Source organism: Trypanosoma theileri (genome assembly GCF_002087225.1).
Source record: "Trypanosoma theileri isolate Edinburgh chromosome Unknown TM35_Tth_26_V1, whole genome shotgun sequence".
Lineage (NCBI taxonomy): Eukaryota > Euglenozoa > Kinetoplastea > Trypanosomatida > Trypanosomatidae > Trypanosoma > Trypanosoma theileri.
The window spans coordinates 178,350-200,838 of NW_021639868.1; the positions used below are offsets into that span (position 1 = coordinate 178,350).

Consider the following 22,489-nt stretch of genomic DNA (forward strand, 5'->3'; position numbering starts at 1 on the left):
AGCACTCTCTGTTGCCCACGCTGGAACACGTACATGTGTCATACTGAATAGCAAAGGATGTTTCAGTGGTGTGGTCTGTACATTTACGCCAGACATCATAAGAATAGGCAATACACCATCTGGATTAGTATTTTGATTGGGATGATTCTTTAACCATTTGAGTTCGGAAGGTTCCATAAATAATTCCTTCTCAGAAATTCCACTTGGTATATCTTCTTCAAAGAGAAACCCAATATCCTCTTGCCATCCCATAGTAGTATTAGTAGTATTAGTATTATTATTATTATTATTATTATTATTATTATTATTATTATTATTATTATTATTATTATCATGAACGTCTGTGGAATCCCCACCAGAGAGAGAATTACAACTTCCAGCATTAAGACCACTATACATAGATCGTGTATTCTTTCTTGGTATACCCGCATCCAGTAATGTCTGAAGTCGAACACGCATTTCCCGTACAAATTGTAACATGGGGATATTAGATATAGGTGCACGAAGTATAATGGGCAACATTGGGATATCCGTTGCTCGTATACGGGCTTCCATACATTGTCGAACATACATATGTACTCCAAGCATCACAACATTTCCAAGAATTTGATCTCCAACATCCTTATCCACAAACATGGTGGTTTTCAACATATGCTGTTCAACTGTTTCCCCATTTACTTTAACGGGGATAGTAGCAGGAAATAAACCAAACATTCCAAGTACTTTTACAGTGGATCCTAGAAATTCCACTCCTTCTTCTGAAGCTGGTTTATTAGGATCAAAACGTGAAAGAATGGCACATGGAACTGGACGAAGATAAAAAGCAGCTGGTGAAGTTACATGTGTTCCACCAGAATTTTTATATGTGTGTTTTTCTTTCCATTTCACATATCCCATCGCATCTCTGTATCCAGAGAGATAGGCATTGGAACCAACATTAAAACCCTCTTCCTTTACCCCACCAGGAAAACCAGATGACTCATAATAACTCCCATGTTGATATTCCTCTCGTTGTTGTTTTAATTGTTCCATATATCGTTGCCGCAATTCCTCATCGGTTTCACATAAACAATATTCCGTCTCTCGCACCAGACGATGATATAATCCCTCAATACTGTCAGCAAAGGAAGTCTCAAAGAGACCATCCTTGTTTACCCCCTCTGGGTCATTTAAGTCTAGATTGTAGGCATGTGCGGTGGTCTGGCAGTAGTAATCCGATTCCCAATCACTGCTGGTGGGCCGCACCGAACGATAATAATATTTCGCCGTGCGGTGATGCCGGGCTTGGAAAAGACGTTCAAACAATGGACAGTGGGCATCCGGGAAGAACTCGGCGGTGAGGGGAACAAGAACGACTTCGTTTCGTCTATTCCGCCCATGACGGTGACTGTACAACCCACGCCGTTGTGTCTCTCTACTCGGTAAGGCGCCCATAAATACTCGTTTCTTTTCTTTCTTTTTTTCTTCTTTGTTTTTTTGTTTTTGTTTTGTTTGGATTTCCCCTTCTTTTCTTTTCTTTTCTTTTTGTTTTTTTCTTTGGTCTACTGATCGTGTTTGGTTTGTGCCCTTTTGTTTTTTTTTTTTCGCTCTTTTTCTCTGTTTGGTTCTTTCTTTCTTTTCTTTCTCTTTTTTCTTGTTTACACGTGGACGTACCCGTTCAGGTCGTTGTACTTATTTATAAATAATCCCTTCTTATAAGTGCTATACTGATCCCGATCCCTCTACCTCGAGAAAAATCTGCAGTGTTGCAGTAAACCACGTATGTATAGTTGTGAAGTGTTTACGTACGCGTATATATATATATATACTTTCTTTTTTTTTCCCTTTCCTCTCTTTCTTTTTTCTTTCTTTAAACTTCTAAAAGGATATTTTGATGAGGAGAAGGGACGTTCTTTTTTTTCTTTTTTTTTTTAATCCCTCTGATAGGATAATGGGGGGACGAAAAAAGAGGGAAATAAATAAATATATATATAGGAATATATAAAAATATTTTTTTTTTCTGTGAAAATGAATCTAACAGTAGCTGTAAGGATACACCTTGAGTCGTTTTGTTTGATTTCACCTTCTTTTTTTTTTATTTTTGATTTTGTTATTCTCCTTCTTGTGGTTGTATGTTTAACTTTCTTCTCTTTTTTCTTCTCTTATGCCTCCTTCCTTTGTTCTCGTCTTTTTTCTTCTTTGAAGGGGTTAGTATGAAGGAATCCCCCTACTCGGTGCCCCTTTGTGTTTACAGACCACGATGTGAAAAATAACTACAAGGAAAGAAAGAAAGAAAAAAAGAAGGAAAAAAGGTTCAAAGAGATAGATTTATTTCTCACAGAATACACAAAAGTAGAAGCAGTCATACAGCAAGTATGACACTGTTAATATATACAAGATATATATATATATATATATATATATATGAATAGAAACAAATAGATAAAGAAAGATAAAGACAGATAGATAAATAGAAAGGGAGAGAAAGGGAGAAACTGGAAAAAGAAATTTAGAGGCAAATAACCACATATATATGCAATTTCTTTTTTAGTCCTCTTTTTATTTTGTAGTGTGGTTAAACTCACCTAAAGTATTCTTTTCAAACTCGTGGTTTCTTATTTTTCCTTTCTTCTTCTTCATCATCACATAGAAATTAAAACAAGAACACTATCATTGAAGTAAATAATAAAAAGAATAACAACAATACTAATAAAAGTGCATGCCGTTGCATGCATATATGTTTCTTTCCGTCCTCAAAGAAAGATTATATATATATATATATATATATTGTATATATACTGGAGGAAAAAAAGTAGAAAAAAAAAAGAGAAAAAACGAATTAAAGAAGGAAAACAAAAATAACGACTAAACAAAGGCATCCATAATAAACGCACATAGTCAAACAGAAAGGTTGGAGTGTGGGAAAACAAAAAAAAAAAAGAAAAAAAGAAACGAAAAAAAAACAAAAAAAAAGACATTGTTGTAGAAGTTAGGCATCATACTGCAGAAGCAGCAAAAGAGGGAACACACACACACACAGAGAGAGAGGAAAAAAAAGGGGGGGAAAAAAAAAAACATTATCCTTTCCTACTTGGGGTAGGAATAAAGAGAGAAACAGTATTCATATCCCGTATCTATCTATATTTCCATTACTAAAGGCTGTTGCGGTGGTCATCATCTTACCAGTACGATTAGTACTACTACTTTTACTACTGCCTCTCCCTCTCTCACTATTCACTTATTGTCAAGGTTGAAAAATTAAGATGATTTTACCGAGGATTGGATTACCCTCAATACATTATCAGGAAAAATAGTAGAAGTTAGGAACCCCCAGATAATGAAAACAGAACGAAAAAAAAGACATAAGCCAGAGTAAAGATAACAATAATAATAACAATAATAACAGTTTGGAAAAGTAATAAAAGGGGTAATATAAAGTGACAGAAAAAAGAAAAACAGAGAGATAGGAATAACAAATATAAATCTATGAAATGCATCACCCTTCATAGACTCAGATAATCTATTTACACTCTTTGGGGGGAAATGTAAATTGAGTGCGAAAAAGAAGAAAAAAAAAAAGTACCGTACGCAAATATTCTCATGCATAGAGGTATATAACCATATGTATGTAGATAATATATCTGGTGAGTAATATGTGAATGGAACAACAATAACAAGAAGAACAATGATAATAAAAAGAACAAGAAGAAGAACAAGAAGAAGAAGAGTAAAACAATATATTAAACCTTATATATTTCGTTGAGAATTACTTTTTTTCGCTCGATTCCCTTCTACTTCAAGAGACACATACTCATATAAGACTCATCCAATTCTTACCTTGGTGGTCTGTCACTTCGTTCTTTGTTTCTTTCTTTGTTTGTTTGTTTTTCTTTATATATCCAGTTGTCCACACTAGGATCCCCATGCCACGGCATTCTACCAATATTCAACAGTGTACCACCCCGTTTTTTGTTTTTTTTCTTTTTCTTTATTTTGTTCTTTCAGTAAATAAAACCTCTCTTTCTTATATTTGACTATTGACAGCAATATATGAGAATAATAGTACCATTTCTCATTCTTTTCTTTTTTGTTTTGTTTTCTTTTGCCTCACAAATGGTCATATCGATTTTTTTTTCTGTTACAATATACGTCAGAGAAATACTCAATATCTTTGATATTATTCTACTATGCTTGCTTGTCCATTTTTTTTTTCTTTTTTCTTTTGGCTCATTCTTCAGAGGGTTGTGAACCGTAAGGATTCCAGCGGTATTGTTGTTGGTTATTTTTGTACAAACGTACTCCTGAATGTGGTGAGGATGCAAGCGATAGATTTGACTCCGGTGAACTGTTTCGAAGCGCATCATATGGTGAACGTCTGCTTCTTTCCAATTCATATTCAGGGATTGATACAGTGGATCCCTGTCTCTCACGGTAAAACTTATTGGTTAGAGTAATATTATTACCATTATTATTACTATTATTATTATTGCTGCCACTGCTGTCATACTGATTTATGTTGTTGTTGTTGTTTTGTGTACCTCCGCTACTCCTACCATTGTCGTCATTCTCATCGCTGTTATTGTTACTTCTCACTTCAACATCACTGATGGAAACTATAATTTTACGTTTCTGGTCTCTGCTGCGGTTATCTGATGGACGAGCAGTACGTGCTTCACACGATGGCAAGTGTCCCATATCCATAGATGACAAATTCGCAATTGGAGGTGGTGTCACTGCAAATCCCACATGTTCCCCACCAAATGAACCCACACTAATACCTGAATATGCTGGGCTCTCCATCGCATTCACCAAAGGCTGTGACCCTGCAGTAATACTTGTATGATTCAAAACTGGAACCCGTGCTATTTTGAATGGCACTGGTCCAATGTGAGACCCTCGCGTGGAGGGATAACTCATCGTAGAGGCTGCGGAGACGGTGAATGGACTCGGCACACGCCAAGAGACGTGTGGAGCTGCACTATTATAGGTGGGTGTCCCTCCCGGTTTCTGCGGGGAGTATCCACGCCATGAGAAGGACGGGCGACTGAGAGCGGCGGGGGCGGCGGGGGAGCCACCGCCCGGTGTATCCCACCCGCCGAGTTGCGTGCCGGCGGGGGAGGGCAGCGAGGGTGGATGGAGATGCAGGGAATGGGAGCGGGGGCCGAGGGCACTGGGGCTGCTGCACTGGCTGGGCACCCGCTCCATCTCGAAGGTCCCCCACCCCTCCACCAGCCGGGAGACGGTGAGGGTGGGCTCCTCCCGCGACTCCGACCCCACCGCCGCCGGGTACGGCATCGATTGAGACTGCCGGAAGGACGGTGGGCGGTGGAAGAGAGGGAGTGTCGGTGGATTCTGTGGACTGGGGGGCATTCGACGGTCCATGGGGTAGTAGTTTACTGGGGCCGATGATGAAGAGTCCATGTACCTATCCATAGCTCCACCATCAAAAGTAGGATATCGGTTGCCTATCATATCTGTTGTTCTTGACGTCCCTGTTGAATTTCCTCCTCCTCCTCCTGTTGTTGTTGTTGTTCTTGCTATTGCTGCCGTGGCTGGTATTGTAGTAGTGGTATTGGTAGTGGTAGTGTTGCCCTTCTTCTTTTTAGGTGCTCGTGGTGTACCAGCATTTACAAATGCCTCTGCACCTTGATCGGTTGATTTCCCAACACCAGTAGTAACAGCAGCAGCAGCATCTGTTGGTGGTGGACCAGTTCCACGCAGAGTAATACAATGAAAATAAGAATAACCATCATGCTGCACATGCCATGGCCGAAAGCGTCCAAGACGTACCATCACCCCTTTTATATTACTACTTGTTTCACTGTTCTTCTCATTTCCCTCATCCATTATTTCGCCCTCTTGTTGTGGAAACCGCAACCAATGTTCATCCAAATCTCTTGACTCACGCGCCTTTCCAGCCACACGTCGCATCCAAGATAATGCCACATCCTCTGCATGTAGTTGTCGATCAATATACCAACAACCATTCACAAGATCACATCGAATTAAGTCTCCAAATGACACAGAGATATTTGGTACTTTTAAAGGTCCTGAACAAGCTGAATGCTTTGGATTTTTCTGAGGTACAGGACATTGTGTACCCAAATTAGACCTATCACCGCCTCCTCCGTCTCCTCCTGTAAAATCTGGTGGTAATTCAGGGGCAATGAGAAAAGAAAATGGAACACCATCAAATTCACGACCTACTGAAAACACATCCTGAGATTGTAACTGACTCCACGAAAGAAGAAGACTTTCAGAAGCATAGGGTTCTGCTCGACGAACCACACCGGAAAGCTTTTCTTTACACATATCATACGCGTTAGGAGGACGAAGCTCACCCCGGTACTGTAATGGTGGTGGTACCCGTGAAGTAAGAGCCATCACAATACTTTCGGTACTATCACTTAGTGGGATACATGATAACTTTTGTAATGCTTCAACCACTCTGTCATTAGAAAGGCGCAACACCACAGCACCATCAGCAATGTAACTGCAAATTCCTTTTTCCTGCAGTGATATAAAAGATGATGAAGGTAGTGTCAGTGATGGTACACCATTCCCTTTATTAGATTCTTCCGTATTCATTTGTTTTTCATCTCCCCCATATCTTTGTACTCCAGACACAGTATTATTTGCTGCTTCCAAAATATATTCCTTGTTGAGATCTCCTTGAAAAGGTATTGTACGTGAATCTCCAGAAACTTGTTTGTTATTACGTTCTCGAAGTAGCATCTGGAGTTTAGCCAGTGTTGGGATCTCTGGTGCCAAATCCACCATAATGTTCATGAAGAGATGTACCTGTCTACATAACTGCATCTGAGGTATATTTGAAAGCAGTGGAATAAAACTTAGATCAAGTTGCCTCAACATAGAAACAGGGTGTAGTGGAATTTGATGTTGATTATTTTGATGTAATTGAGAATTCGGAAATGATTCTATTATGGTATTCGAAAAAGCTCGACAAGCGGCTACCCAAGCATGTGGTTGTTCACGCTCTCCAACATCACGTTCTACACATCCTGAAACGATGAGACTACTCTCAACAAGACCAAAAGGTCCTGTAGAAGAGTATGGAAAAGAAGAAATCATTTTAGATTTAGGGCTTTTAATCATATCTTCATGATTCCCACAGTGAAGAAGTTCATCCAATGTCCAACAACCGTAAAAACCTCCCATACAACCACTCATCTTTACTCCATTCATTTCCCATACAAGCCAAGAACGTCCATCCTCTACTACAACGGTCGCATCTCGTCCTCTAGGAGAAAGAGACATTGCCTCTACGGCATTCGCTAAACCAAAGGACGCAATGTTATTATTCCATACCTGTACAGCAGGACCATGGCAGCGTAGTATGAGAACAGCACATGGCACAGGACGAATACGTCGGTGTTTACCACTATTGGATTTTCCACCAGAAACATTATTAGAAGTAGTATTATTATTATTATTATTATTATTATTATAAGATTCATCTATATTGGCTTGCATTGCTTCTTTAAGTTCTTCTTCATTATCAAAAAGAATCCTCTCCGTGTTCTCCACCAATAATTCATACATAACATCTGCAGAAGAAAATGGCGCCTTAGTCGCCGGTAATATGGTTTCATATACCTCATTTCCCACAGATTCCTTTTCAGATTCCCGTAGTTCCAGATCATAGTAATGGGCTGTGGGGTCAATATATGCTGTAGGTGGTAAAAACTGTTTGCATAGGAAATGGTAGCGAGGGTGTTGATGTTTACGGGCCTCTAATAACTGTTTGAACAAAACACTATCGGATGATGGAAAGTAACGTTTAATAAGAGGCACCAGACGCAGCTGCGAAAAGGAAGGAGGTGGTAAGTTTGTATCAGTTGATGCCAAAACACATTCTTTCACTGCAGAGGTGTGACCATTATCCTGTTCTCGATGCTTTTCATTCGCACAGAGTTCAGAAGGAGCACTGACAAACCATAGCGGGGCATCACTGCCAGAGTAAAGCAGACGACGGGATGGAGCTAATCCCATTAATTTATTATTTTAAGGGGGAATAAATCTACTGAGGAATATCAAACCAAAATAATTAAAATAAAATAAAATAAAAAAGACACTAATAATATCAGTAATAATTTTGATAACAGAATCAACTGCCTCTTCCAAGGAGCAGAAATAATATATAATCCGTTTTTCTTCCTTTAATCTGCTAAGGCTATTTCGTTTTCCTTTATTAATACTTGTTGTCCCTTTATTTTTTTTTTGTCGTTATTGTTCTTGTTTTCCGGTCTAAGAAGAAAATCAGCAAAAGAAAAAAAAAACAGAGAGGGACTGAGTTCAAACAATAAAATCATATCAGCAACGAAAACAAAACAAAAAAAAAACACATATTAACCACAAAGAGAGAACCAATAACAACAACAAAATATATAGAAAAAAGGGTGAAATGTAAAAAAAAAAAAGAAAAAAAAACATGTATGAGAAACAAATAAAGTGGATAATAAGTACACTGCATTACCTTCTCACCAGTAATGAATCACATACTCTGTGGTGTCATGAAGTACCAACTCAAGTCCTTCTTGTTGTTCTTGTGGGTTGTAACCACAGACAACTAACAGAGGTCCTCCACCGTATGGATTCAACTCTGAACGTATCTTCGCCATATTTACACACATTACACGAATAGCATTTTCACTCTCTGCTGCGGTATGGACATTCGCTACGGTCCCGTACAATACACAAGGTGTGCAGAAAAACCCAGCTGGCATGGCCAACTCAAATCCACCGCACACCTGTTGAAGATGCACATCACTACAACAGACAGCCATCTCTACAGCAGACTTCATAGCGTTAAGATGTGCTGCGCCGGGCAGTGGCCCAATATCCACAGCGGGATCAAGACTGTGGCCCACACGTAATTGGCGTATATGCTGAACGATACCGCGCAGCACGGAGAGTATGTGTTCCTGTGGAATAAAGACGAGATGGAGGGGATGTAATGTACGTCCATTGCAGTGGAATGCATCATGGCAAATACGCTTCGCAATCTGTTGAACATCCAATGATGTTGTTATTGATAATGATAATGATGATGATGATGATGATGGAATGTTGTGATTTAATCCCACAATGGCTATTGAGGATTTTGACATTCGATGGTGCCATCTGCATCTCTGCATTATGTTTGTATCATTTGATCCTGATGGTATTTTAGATGAACCTGAATTACAGTTTATCTCATTATACCCAAAGCCATTTGTCAATCCTATCACTCTCTGGTTTTCATTAAGTTGAGGAATAAAATTCCTCACAACTTGATCACCACGGCATAAAATGATACTTAAAGCCTCATGTGGAAATGTCTCTGTATCCTTACTCCTATTCTTCTTCTGTTCTTGTGAAAGGAGATGTATAAGCCAAAGAGCCGATAAAGGAGCTTCAAGTGATGGTATCCACACCGCTGTACTTCCACGAGTAATGGCTGCGGCCACTAATTCCATCCCCCACTGAAGTGGAAAGTTTGCCGCACTGAAACATAATGCCAAACACGCATCTTCGTTATGTGTCATACTATCTGTATATCCAAGCGTGCAGAGTACATCATCTACGTACGCTATATCAACATCTGTATTATTTGATATCATTTTATGTGTTTGTAAACGTTGTCTACAAGATACGATAAATTTCACAGCGTCTTGAATGGAACGCCGTGCATCACGCAAGCACATTCCAGTGACCAGTGCTTCTGATGAGGCAAGTAGTTCTGAATTTTCAGTTAGTAATGTAGATAAATTGTCAAGCACACAGCACCGGTCTGTGTAGGAGAGTTTGTGTGTTGATTGTGCAACATCATGCAGTGAAGAAACTGCTGCTTCAGTTGAATCCGTTAAAAATGTAAGAATCCCAGCAGCATCAGATGGACTCTCCACTACCACTGGTACACCACTACTGTTATTATGATGATGATGATTATTATTATTATTATTATTATTATTATTATTAGTATTACTGCTGCTGCTTTTACTGTTGATTTTGCCTACACTAGTGTTGGGCAGACGTCGTTGTCCACATACATAAGTAGGGATAGTAACAGGGGGAAGAAGATCCTTGTAACTTTGCTTCCACACAAACCGTAATGCTTTTACAGGACGAAATAAACCACATACACACATTGTATTCCTATTTAATAGGATTCATAATAGATAGTGAAAGAAAAAGAAAAGGAAAGAAAGAAATTCCGGAATATAAGAACCAAAAGGATAATAAGGCATAATTTTTTTCCTTTCTTTTTTTTTTTTTGTTTCTTTCGCTTTCTACCTCTCATTCAAATCATAAAAGTCTTGAAAGTCTCCTTTATTTCTCTCCCCACCATCTCTCTCTCTCTCTCTCTCTTTTCTTGTTTGTTATTTCTTTCCTTTTCTTCTTTTCTGTTTTTTTTTTTTCCTTTTTTTATTATTATTATTCCTCAGTGTGAAATACAGTGGGATCCACCAAGATTCTCCTCACACAAGCACGCCGGCCACCATGATGCCTCCTCCCTTGTTTGCGTTAACACCTCACGCTCAAACGCAGAGAGTGGCTGGTGTTGTTGCAAATACTCCACCGCAATTCCCTCCACCAACAGTCGCAGCATTGAAATAGCATTCCCATTCTCTATACACACAGTAGAGTCATCACACGGCATTGTTATCATTTCCTGTGATTGTAATAATAAGAGTAACTCCACAAAATTTTCCAAATCCCACTCTACAACACCTCGTTTAGGTGCGGCATCACTCAAACGTCCTGTTGCCGCCCATCGTTTCAATAGTCCCTCACCTCTAAAAGATGATTGCACCTCAGAAGTATCCAAATGAATTTCACTACATGAATACGCATTTCCTTCAAGAATTGTATGAGAAAGTAGTCGAACAATGGCAACTACTACTGATGGATCAGCGGCTGTGGCCGTGATGGTTAAGGCCTCAAAGAGAGATTGAGTCATGGACTCCTCCGCATGTGGAGAGGCGTAGGCCGTGAGAGCCTTTAGTGTCTCGGAGGCAGAGGCACTGAGGCCCACGCCTGCCTGTGGTAATACCCCAGCGTATAAGGTTTCCAAGAGATTTAAAAGAGCATAGTGATCGTTATCATCTCTCATGGCGTTCTTATCGTTATTATTATTATTATTATTATTATTATTATTATTATTATTATTATTATTATTATTATTATTTTTTGAAGGATTTTGCCAATCCCGCACTATCTCACGATGTGAAACTCCCCATTTTAGCAGGTGGCATAGAATCAAATCCCATTGTAAGAGATATTTCATACGTTGATGTACTCCAAGGGTCCTCTGTAGCCAAGCACTCCATGCGGACTTGTTGATAAACTCCTCATCATAAAGTGGAAAAAGAAACCATGGCCATTGACTTTGTACCACCGCACGGCATAAACTCATCCCTAATTCAACTAGATATGGTGATATGAATGTTTCTTCTTTTTCTTTTGTTGTTGTTGTTGTTGTTGTTGTTGTTGTTGTTGTTGCTAGTGGTGTTTGTGTTTGTGCTTGATCCATACTTAGATCGACATTATCAGGAATTCCAAGAATAGACTTTATGATTTTACTAGCAGCGTCCATACCGTGTTTCGTTAATGCGATACTATGCAAGACGAATATTTCTGCAATATATGCCTCACGTTTGTATCTCTGCTCTTTTCCATCCGATACGGTATGTGCCTGTTGATGCATAAACTGAACAATCTCAATCATTGTACATAATTCATCTGGAAGGAGATGACCAATTACTTGTCTGAGATGCATGCATTTATCTTCGAAACTAAGAGCCAAAGCAGCAAGATAACCCATTATGGCATCACACTCCGTTCCAAAGAAGGTGAGATCTGATCCCACTGCTGCAGCCAGACGAACTCGAGCATGTGTTAGTGAAGCCCAGCAAGACTCTTGAAAGGCCTTAGTCTCAAGTACACCGCAATACTGTATATTAGTAGTAGTAGTAGTAGTAGTAGTAATAGTATTAGAAGAGGGAGAAGAAGATAAGTTCCTATTTTGATTATTGCTTAATCGAATAAAAGCACGTTGCAAACCTTCTGATGTGAGAACACTCTTCGCCATCAGCTGTTGTACAGTACGCTTTGTCTCTGTTGCCGATCCAAGTAATATCATTACCTCTTCTAAACCTCCATAAACAGTGAAATAGGTTGCTAAGTAATGCATAGATGTCAATGCGGTAAGTAATGAGGCACAATTCCCTACTGAAGCCTCATCCACTACACATCTCTCAACAACTTCAATGTGCGTCGAAATAGCAGAGATCGCATCACGGGCTAATTCCCCACCAAATCTCGTCATAGTTTGTGATGATGACATGTGTTGTGTTGATCCAGTATTATTACTATTACTATTACGATTATCATCATCATTATCATCATCATAATGAGTACCAGCCGTCATGAGAAGCCACATCTCAGCTGGAATACATACCCCTACTCCTTTAGAAGGCAAAAGTGCATCACTGATATCATAGAAAACACCAAAAAGACCTTGTCGCATCAAAGCTCGAAGTATAAGGAATGCCGAAAGGCAAGCAATCACTTCAGAAATAGAGTGAATCTCCGAAACAGGCACAGCACACACATAACGGAGAAAGAGTACAAATGTCTCATGTAGTAACGGAAGCAAAGCCGTACATGCTTCTCTTATATGTAAAATACGACGCAGTAGCAGTAATTCCTCTGTTACTTCCTCAAGTCTTATCTTTCCAAGCACCACACTTCCCATTCGTTCATTTACAAAGTGTGCAAAACGTGGATCTGACGCTACACGAATAGCCACAGATGGCAACAGAAGTACTCCACTACCAAGCAAAAGACGGGCGGCAAGCTGCGGGGGAAGTAACGGCAGTGCGTCTATCACAACACCTGTTAATCCTAATTGTTCCAGTGCTCTCGCCCTCTCTTCACCACTCCGCATCCATTCCGAAAGCTCTGCAAAGGAAGACTCATCATATCGAATATCTTTATCGTTTTCAGATGTGGATGCAACACCAGTAGGAGCAGTACTAGTTGTGGTAGAGGCATCTGTTGGAGGTGTACCAATCTCACCAACGGCCTCCGTTATTTCTCCAGCGGCATCGTAAAAGAGTAAAATAAGGCATTCCGCAGCCATTGTACATGGAACAATATGTCCAGCAGATATTTCTGTGATGATGAGACGCACCAACTGTGCGCAACCAGGACCAAACGCACAGCGTTCTCTTAATTTTGGGTCTATCAAGAGTCGTGCTCTTAAAGCGGTTGTAGCACACTCTCGATGCTTGCGAACGGTACTGCGAAGAAATTTAAGAAGTAGCTCCACGTAAGCTTCACCTTGAATCACATTAGAGAGATTTTGTGTAGTTGAAGTCTCACTCACACTAGAAGCAAGTGGAACAGTGTAGTAACCTCTTTCCAAATCATCAAATTCCTTTGGTTCCCATTGATGTTGATGCACCATTGAAGTCATAACTCCAGTACATTCGCCTAAACCCATCCCTGTAGAATTTTCACTATTATTTGGTATCGGCTGCACATGAGCAGTAAATCCAACAGAATCATTAACACTACCACCAGCAGCAGCACTGGTTATAGTAGTAGTACTAGTAGTATTTATAGAAATAGTTTCCTTCACTTGTTGAGAATGTCCATTCTTCTTCTGCTGACCGTAAAAACGGTTGGGGTGCGGTGATGGAAAAGCCCTTCCAACTGTGGCCTGAATAGGACGAAGTGAAGAATAACCGCCTGTGTTATTCCTGCTGTTGGAAGTAGCATCAACCATAACATCTGTGCCTTCCACAACTGTTCGCTCAACAATCTCTCCAAGAATGGGAATGGCCCCTGGTACTTCAGCCATAGTTGCAGACAAATACACAGAGAGAGAGAGAGGAGAGAAACGCTGGCCCCTAAAGAAACCCCCCAAAGACAACCTACAAGAAAGAAAGAAAAATAAAAAGATAAAATAAAAATAAAAAGAAGCATATTGATAGATTTGTCAAGATGAAGGAAAGCAATTTGTCAATTTTTATTCCAGTATCGTCAATTCAATCTGGTTCTCCTCAAACTGAAAGTGATTCACTTGGGAAAAAAGATTATTAAAATAAATTCATGGACAGCACGAAGGGAGACAAAAAAAAAAAGAAGAACACCGCTATCAAGCACGATCTCTAATAATACGATCTCTTTAAATACCCTGAAAAGCATTAAAGGAGAAGTGGTACTTCCATTTCTTTCCATCTCTGTCCACTAAGAAGCAAGCAATAGATAAATAATAGATAATTTGTATTCAGTTAAAGCATATATGTGCAAAAAAAAAAAAAAAAACATTATATATAGAAAAAAAAAGCAGAAACAAAATTATTCTTCGTCTTTCTAGGAGCGACGCCAGTCCCACACAAATTGAGTTTCATGAATAAATCGCTTAACTAATCCAGTTCTTTTATTACCTTCTTCTTGACCCGATGCGTTCTCTGCTGTTGCAGCTTGCCCAACCTGCACAAAAGTTGGTTGACGTCTCGCTACAGGTGTTGAAATACCGGGTGAGGTTGGATTCTGTGGTGAGCGTGAGGCTGGTGCCATCACAGGAACTGTATTATTATTACCCACTGGAGATGTTGTATCTGTCTGTCGAGATCCCATTGCATAGTTATATAATGTTCCCATCCATCGCCTTGCTGTATCGACAGCTGCTGATTTAACTCGATTGGGTACGTACGTCACACCATTTTTAGTATCATTTGTAGCCGAGTTATCAGGAACGAGAGAAAAGAGAGCAGAGGTAATAGAAGGAAGTCCTCCTCCAGATTTTGTCGTTTCCTTTTTTGTACCTTCGTCATTTTGTAGACCCTCTTTTAAACAGTTCTCATCATTAGAATTTCCCCCTTTAGAATTTCCAGTACTTTTATCTGGAGTATAGGATGAAATTAGTGATTGTTGGGCTCCTTTCTTATTAGGGTTCGCAAAGTCTGGCACTGTACCGTGGTAATATTCCTTTCCATTTAATTGAAATCGGTAGATATAAAAATTTCCTTTCCGCACATGAATACGTTTTTCTTTTTTTCCTCTTATTTGCATGCTTCCACTGCCGCCCTCTCTTTCCTCCCCCTCCTCCTCCTCCTTCTCCTCGTCATCATCATCATTATCATTATTATTACGTTCCTCGTCTTCCTCTTCTTGTTCTTCTTGTTCTTCTTCCTCTTCCTCTTCCTCTTTCTTCTTTTGTGTTGATGTTTGCGCTTCCACAGTTACCCAACCAGGATCATCTGGTGGGGCCTCACGTGCCGCTTTGCAGTGTGGTCGCATCGCCGCAAGTATCACGGCATCCAGTGGAATACTGCGGTCCGCCATCCACACATGACGTTCGCTGTCAAAGCGCAGCACATCGCCCTCGTCGAATCCCTCCATCACAACAGCACCCATGATATATACATCTGACTCATCCACAGGGGTTTCACCACCTTCACTAAGGGGAAGTGGTGGGGGATGATTACGGTCCACAAGACCACGGAAACGCCAGAATGAACCATCACTTGATGGTGGCTCTACACGCCGTGCAAGAACTTCTGGTCGTTCAGCAAGAGAATAACAGAGACGTTCTGCCAATCCTTTTCCAATACGACCATGAAACATAGTATCATCCGTAATCCACATTTCCATATCCATGGGGAGTGCATGTGCAGGAGGAATAGTAGTACCAACAGCTGGGGGAAAAGAAGAACTGTTTAATGAGCTTGTTCGTGAGTGTTGCCCACTAGTAGGGTTAGATAGAAGCCCAAGGTGTTCCCATCGGCAGCGCATCTCATATACAAAGGAGAGAATAGGAACATTCGTCATAAGAGAAGAGAAACTAAAGGTATCCAGAGGTGGCATATATCCTTTAGGACAATAGGGTGAGTGAGTTACTTGTGTCGGAGGACGTTCTATCACCCCAGCATCAATTAACTGATTATAATAAGTACATGCCGCTATAAAAGTTACCCGACTGAGATTTTGTTCTCCTGCAGATTTTGTAAGAAAAACAATAGCTGCAAGTGGAGCTGCCACAGGAGGAGGAAGTGAAGCGAAATGATCATAGTTTTCCCCACCTACTCCTTGTAAATAAATATTTGTTCCTGTTCCTCCAAGTGTAGTCTGTGGACGCGGTAGATGAGGATCGTAAGAGGGTGTTGATGCAAAGGAAGATCCACGTGATGCTGTATGCCGATTCGCAAAGCGCGGATGGTGTGCAGAACGAACATTGGGATCCTCATGTTGTCCGCGTAAAGATTGCAGTGGGGAGGTCAATGGAGGAGATCGTAGTGAACTGTGAGGACCAGAGAGAAGCGATCCATCCCGTGATGAGGGTATTAAAAGTGATTTTACAGAATGATATGTTTGATTTCCTCCACTCATAGTGTTACTTTGACCAACCGCAGCAGCAGCCGCAACAGCAGCAGCAGCCGCAACCTTTGCTCCCTCTTCTTCCATCGGCACAAACCCAAAACACCCTACAATGTTCACAATAGAACCACAAAGAAGAACTCCTTGCTCTATAGCAGCCTGTAAATGTGGAAAATTGCTACCACTTTGGTTATTGCTATGTTGTGATAATTTAGCAGGATCATAACGAAACGCCACCGCGCATAAAATAGGTAATACTCGTTTCCTCACATTACTTGATTCTAATGGAGGGGATTCCAGAATACACTCATGTGCCTGACGCATTTCCTCATCTGTGTCGAATAGCATCTCCTCCACACGCTCCACAACACCACGGTATAGTGTCTCCCGTGAGGGATAAGAGGACTCATTTTCATCATTTCCAGTATCAGGTATTCTACTTAAATCACCAGGGTTTCCAGGAGAGCGGAAGTAGTAGTTTACCCCTGCATCACAGCGAGCCTTATGGAACTGCATAAATAATGGACAATCAGGTGATGGAAAAAATTCCTTGGTTAGAGGAATTAATACAATACCTTGCTTTTTGCTACCCCCATAAGCAGCAGATTGAGGTGTTTGAAGTACAAACAATCCTCGTTTATGGGTCTCTCGACTCGGTACAGCACCCATACTTTTAGTCACTAATATTTCAAGAGAATCTGTAGAATTACCTTATCTTTTTTTTTTCTTTTATTATTACTTTGGGTTGGCTTTGTATTTTATTTATGAATCTAAATATATAATGTGCACAATTTTATTTGGTTTACTTTGTTGTGTTCTTTTTTTGTGTTTGTTTTGGGAGTGAGGATGAGTCAGTGTATTTTTAAAAAATTATGATCTGACTCCTCTGAGACTTCAAGTGAGAAAATAGGCTCCTAATATGTTATTATCTATGTTCTTCTTGCCGCTAACTTTCTTCGCCCTGATATGCCTTGCGAGTGTAACCAAGTGATCAAAACGTTTGTATCGTAAAGTACAGTAATGAGAAAGACTATTTCCCGTTTGTTTGTTTTTTTCTTTCTGTTGTTGTTGTTGCTGTTACGAGAAAAAGTACACTCTCTTCCTTCTTACTCTACCGTCCAATATATACCTATATATATATATTATTTTGGCACTGTGTATGTATGTATGTGTGTGTGCCAGTGTCTAAGTTTATGTATTGTAATGTGTTAAAGAAGAAAAAAACGTCCAGGATGTCTTACTATGCCTTCAGAGTCACCTTTTTTTTTGTTTTCTCTTCAACGGTTTTTCTTTTTTTTCTCTTTCTTCCTGTATTTACGCTCACTGGAAGCCCCTCCAGTGTTATTCCAAAAAAATAAAATAAAAATAAAAAGAAAAAGAAAAAAATAAAAGAAAAAGAAAAAAAATTGTCAAATGTCAAATGTTTATTGAGGTAAAAAGATACTATACTACAGTAGGTAATTTAACATCTTACATCTTATATATATATATATACTATATATTCCTGTGAATGTTAACATGCACATTCAAAGCAACTAAGCACAAGTGGGTATAACCCAAAGCAATAATAAATCCGATACAAGACTTCTCAATCATCTTGTTGTTTAGATCTTCTCCAATCAAGACGAAATGTATCGCCATATAAAGATTGAGGCTTTGTCGTATTTGTTGTTGTATGTCCTTTTGCGGTACTACCATCATGGTTACTTGCGGTATCGCTAAAATTAATTGAACTTGGAGTACGGTAGTGTGGTCTTCCATGATGAACCGTAACGTTAATAGCTCCATTAGCGCGTCCATCACGTTCTGAGGGAGTTCCACTTCTCGAAGAAATTAAAAATGCATTAAAATCATTAAATCCACCATTAGCGTGAGAAGGACTTCCCATGTCAAAGTGACTGCTAAGGCTTTGATCACCCAAACAGAATACACCATTGATACGGTGATCCATTGTATTTTCAAAGGGTTGTATCCTAAGTTGTTGTGGGGATAAAGATAAGTTGCCCGTTGGACAGGGGAGTGTGGTTGGTGAAAAACACATTTGATCATTCGTCCCTGATGAAGGCCAAAAGTTCACCGTTCCATCCCACGGAGGTGCATGAGAGGAAAAAGTGGAAGAGACGCAAGATACCTGTGTTAAACTACGCTTATGATAATCACCTCCTGTGGCATCGTTGGATTGTTGTTCAGTCAGATTATCCCCAAAAGTGGGAGTGGGGAACGCATTTTTTGCTTTCATACTTAATCCCAAAAATGGTGCAGTGAAACCTGAATGGATATGATCACTTTTTACTCGGATATGAAGATTTTGTTGGTGTGACAAAGGTGGTGATGGTATATGTCTTATTTGTTCCTTAATAGCATGTTCCCTGATCAAACTTAATTCCTGTGCTGCGTCCATCCTATCCATTGTTGTAAACAATGTATTATCATCATTCTTCTTCTTATTACTATTACTATGATTAGTATTAGTATTAGTATTATTAGTATTATTATTATTAGTATTATTATTAGTAGTATTATTATTGGTAGTATTAGTAGTAGTATTATTATGTGTACGTTGATGTGCGGGTCTTCGCCGTATCCGCTTCTTCCGCGTTGGTCGCACAAACTTTGGTGTAACGGCAATCACACGCACAGCCCCAGTAGTGAGTGGAACTCGCCATAGACACAACGGGCCATCCCCAACAAGTTGGGCCACAGCCGCCATAAATGCCTGCGTTTCTGAAATATCTGTGGAATCCGCTGGTGGTGTTGGCACCTGTACGCCGGCGTGTGTTCTCGCTTTATCACTGCAGCGTACCCAATTAGGAGCGTGTACATCCGCCTCACGGGCCTGTTTGCTTGTGTTGCGAAGTTCCGCTAAGAGGAGTTCCTCCAGTGGAAACCGGCCACGTTCTAATATCCCCTCTTGTTGTTGTTTTTGATGTTGTTGTTGTTGTTCTTCTTCTTCTTCCTTTTCTTTATTTTGTTTGGGTTTGTGTTGAGGGTTGGTGGTTGGTGATGAAGATGGGCATCTTGGATTCTGTTCTTCCGTCTTGGATGAAAATGCCACAAGATGTAGTGATTCCCCAACAGACATCGTCATTATCATCGTTGTTGATGTGATAGAGTCAGTTGTTTTCACAATGGACTCGGTATGTGTGTTACTTATTTCAATAGGCATTTCATTGGACTTCCATGCAGCAAATGTGGCCGCCGCCGTTCGCTGTGCCGCCTCAGAGACCCCCACTACCCAGTAAAGATGTGTATTCATATGTTTACAGGCTAATGCTTTGAGTTCAGATACACTAATACCTTCTTCTGGCCATGATTCCACAACCACTAACTCATCTGGGAATTGTGGAACAGCAATACGAACCGTACATGTTCCTTTTACCACCTTAAAGGCCCGCTCATTCACAATATCATTCCCTGTTAAACCCATACTAGTATTAGTAGTAATGGTAGTAGCAGTAGTAGTAGTATTATTAATATTAGAACTATGACTAGAGTTCCCATTCTCTGCATGGGATGTCGATTGACGTATACCTATTTCATATGATCCTACGAGAGGAGGAGGAGAAGGATGTTGGGAGAGTTTGGTTTGCAATACACCTAATGGGTGTTCATTGCGAGAGATGCAATCTACAACGTAGTGAACCGCAGAACTTGCAACCTCTTCCGGAATACGTGCAAAGAGAATATTATCTTCAAGCCACATGGTCATAAACTTCTCTTCAAGAGCACCTCCATCTGTTGTGTTGTAATGAACTCTTGTTTCTTCCTCACTTCCATCACTACGAGATATTCCCAGTGGGGCAGATTTGGATACGGCACTCTGTTCATGGAGTGTGGTGGTGTTATTTGCCTCTAAGGATGTTGAGACATTATCCATCTCACTAAGGGAAGTATTCCGCACATCCTCAGAGACAATACCCATGCCCATAAACATAGCACGAACACTACGTTGGAAACACAACATAGGAACATTACTCCGTCGGCAGGTTGTAATTACATCACACAATGGTGGCCATGTCATTTCATCATCATCATCATCATCATTATTATTATTCTCATTCTCATTCTCAATCTCAATCTCATTTAGTGTTTTAAGTGTAACAGCTGTATCCGATAAGGAAGTTGGAGAACTTTCTTCCTGTGTGATGGTCTCTGAGAGAGATCTACACTCTCTCAGAGCGTTCATTGCGGCCTCTCGCCACTGTATAACGTAGGTGTAAAGTGCGGCGTAGAGTACATGCATGCAGTTGTGATCCCCTACAGATTTACTAATAAACATCTGCAGTCGCATCACAGATTCATTAATGTTGTTGTTATTATTATTATTGTTCCTAGTAGGTGTAGTAGTAGTAGTTGTTGGACTCGCCGGGTGGAGAGCACTCACATCCCCAAAGAAACCCACTACATGTACCCGCCAGCCACACACATCCACACATCCCCGCACCACAGAACCATTATGCACAACAGCATGTGTGGAAGAAGAAGAGGGATGATTCTCCTGTGCTGCCCCCACACTACGCACACTCCCCTCCCCATCATCACCAGCCACTCCATGCGGTATATCTCCATCCTCGTGATTATCCTGTGTGTTATTATTCCCACATCCCAACACCGGCCCTGTAGTAGTAGTAGTGGAATGAGGAGTACCTCCAGGATGATAGGCAAAGGCAACAGCACATGGGATGGGCCGCAGTTGCTGTGGGTTCTCTGCATAAGATGTGAACATGGCCTGATCCGTATCGAAGAGCTGCGACTCACCCGCACGGCAGACATACGCATCGTAGAGTGCCGCCGGTGTGCATGTAGATGATGGGAACGTCTCCGCAGACCATTCATCCATCGCACACTCACAATCTTCTTTCTTCTTCTCGTCCTTCTTCTTCTTCTTGTTATTATCATTATTATTATTATCATGATTGTTGGAATTGGGTGTGAGGTCCTCCCCATAGCAGTGGTAGTAACGCACGAATGGGTCATTTCTGGCCTCGCAGAACTGTTCCATCAGTGGACAATCGGCCGATGGAAAAAACTCTTTTGTGAGGGGAATTAAAATAATTTGTTGTCGCTGTCCGTAGTTTGGGATTGGGCAGAGACCACGCTGCAGAGACTCACGGCTCGGCACTGCACCCATTGTGATTGATTGGTACCAAGATAATCCTCACTACAGTTTGTCCTCTCTCTCTCTCTCTCTCTCTATATATATATATATGTATATTCCTCTATCCCTCTCTTTCTCTGCTTTTGTTTCTTTTTCTTTTCCGTTTTCTCTTTGTGTCCGTATTTCTCCTTTTGTGTGTATGTGTGTGTTGTTTTTCTATTGATCTCCCTCTCCCTCTCTCTTTCTTTATATACGGCCCCTTCCCTTCTGTAGCCTACTGCAATGCAATGGTTTTTTTTTTCCTGTTTTTATACGTATGTGTGTTTTGTTTATTTTCACACACGTTTGCAAAACAAACTCGTTGCCTTTCAATTCACACAAATACAGATGTGACTATACATATATAAGTACGTGTGCACATGTATACATATGTATGTTTGTATGCATACATGCATGTGTGGGTGTGTTTGTTTGTAGGTGAAGAGATAATTCATGAGGGAAAGAAACGCAAGGTTTAATAGTTATGGTAGACATTGAATTTAAAAGAAAAAGAAAAAAATAATAATAATAACTTAGTTGAAATAAGTGTGCCTCTTCCATTACCATCACTCCATATCTTTCTCTTTCTCCCTCTCTCTATCTCTATCTATATCTACCAATCAATAGATCCATCCATCTATCAATCTGTATATATTGATAAATGTATAGATACATAGATATATAGATATACAATAGATAACGATAAATAGATAGATAGATAGATACAATAATAATTTATACACTCAAACTCATAAATATTACCATCATTTAACAATCCCCATGTGTATTTCTTGTTCCCATCTTATTAATAAAATCCTGTATTCCCCATATGATTATCCTTTAGCAGCATTCATTACTAATCGTGGTATAAATTTTTCCACAAGCAAGAAGTGTTTTGATCATGTTTTTTTTTTTGTTTTTTTCCCTCTCGGTTACTAACAATATTTTCAGCGAAAAAAGCTATATAAGAGACGTAAAAAG

At 40.1% G+C, this 22,489-nt stretch overlaps 6 protein-coding genes across 6 annotated transcripts; all 6 read right to left on the minus strand.

Moving 5' to 3' along the window:
• TM35_000261540 (uncharacterized protein) lies at positions 1–1,434 on the minus strand (the record flags this gene model as incomplete). Its single annotated transcript, XM_029027891.1, has 1 exon — positions 1–1,434. A coding segment is annotated over one exon (1,434 nt), but the record flags the coding sequence as incomplete, so codon positions are not given.
• Positions 1,435–4,206: 2,772 nt separating this feature from the next.
• On the minus strand, positions 4,207–7,992 carry TM35_000261550 (uncharacterized protein; the record flags this gene model as incomplete). The annotated part of the gene is made up of 1 exon (XM_029027892.1): positions 4,207–7,992. One exon carries the CDS (start codon positions 7,990–7,992, stop codon positions 4,207–4,209), a length of 3,786 nt encoding a protein of 1,261 aa, XP_028880769.1.
• A 488-nt stretch (positions 7,993–8,480) lies between these two features.
• On the minus strand, positions 8,481–10,130 carry TM35_000261560 (uncharacterized protein; the record flags this gene model as incomplete). Its single annotated transcript, XM_029027893.1, has 1 exon — positions 8,481–10,130. One exon carries the CDS (start codon positions 10,128–10,130, stop codon positions 8,481–8,483), a length of 1,650 nt encoding a protein of 549 aa, XP_028880770.1.
• A 293-nt stretch (positions 10,131–10,423) lies between these two features.
• TM35_000261570 (uncharacterized protein) lies at positions 10,424–13,849 on the minus strand (the record flags this gene model as incomplete). Its single annotated transcript, XM_029027894.1, has 1 exon — positions 10,424–13,849. The coding sequence occupies one exon, from the start codon at positions 13,847–13,849 to the stop codon at positions 10,424–10,426; it is 3,426 nt and encodes a 1,141-aa protein (XP_028880771.1).
• A 515-nt stretch (positions 13,850–14,364) lies between these two features.
• TM35_000261580 (uncharacterized protein) lies at positions 14,365–17,040 on the minus strand (the record flags this gene model as incomplete). The annotated part of the gene is made up of 1 exon (XM_029027895.1): positions 14,365–17,040. One exon carries the CDS (start codon positions 17,038–17,040, stop codon positions 14,365–14,367), a length of 2,676 nt encoding a protein of 891 aa, XP_028880772.1.
• A 919-nt stretch (positions 17,041–17,959) lies between these two features.
• On the minus strand, positions 17,960–21,502 carry TM35_000261590 (uncharacterized protein; the record flags this gene model as incomplete). Its single annotated transcript, XM_029027896.1, has 1 exon — positions 17,960–21,502. The coding sequence occupies one exon, from the start codon at positions 21,500–21,502 to the stop codon at positions 17,960–17,962; it is 3,543 nt and encodes a 1,180-aa protein (XP_028880773.1).
• Between the last annotated feature and the right edge of the window lie 987 nt (positions 21,503–22,489).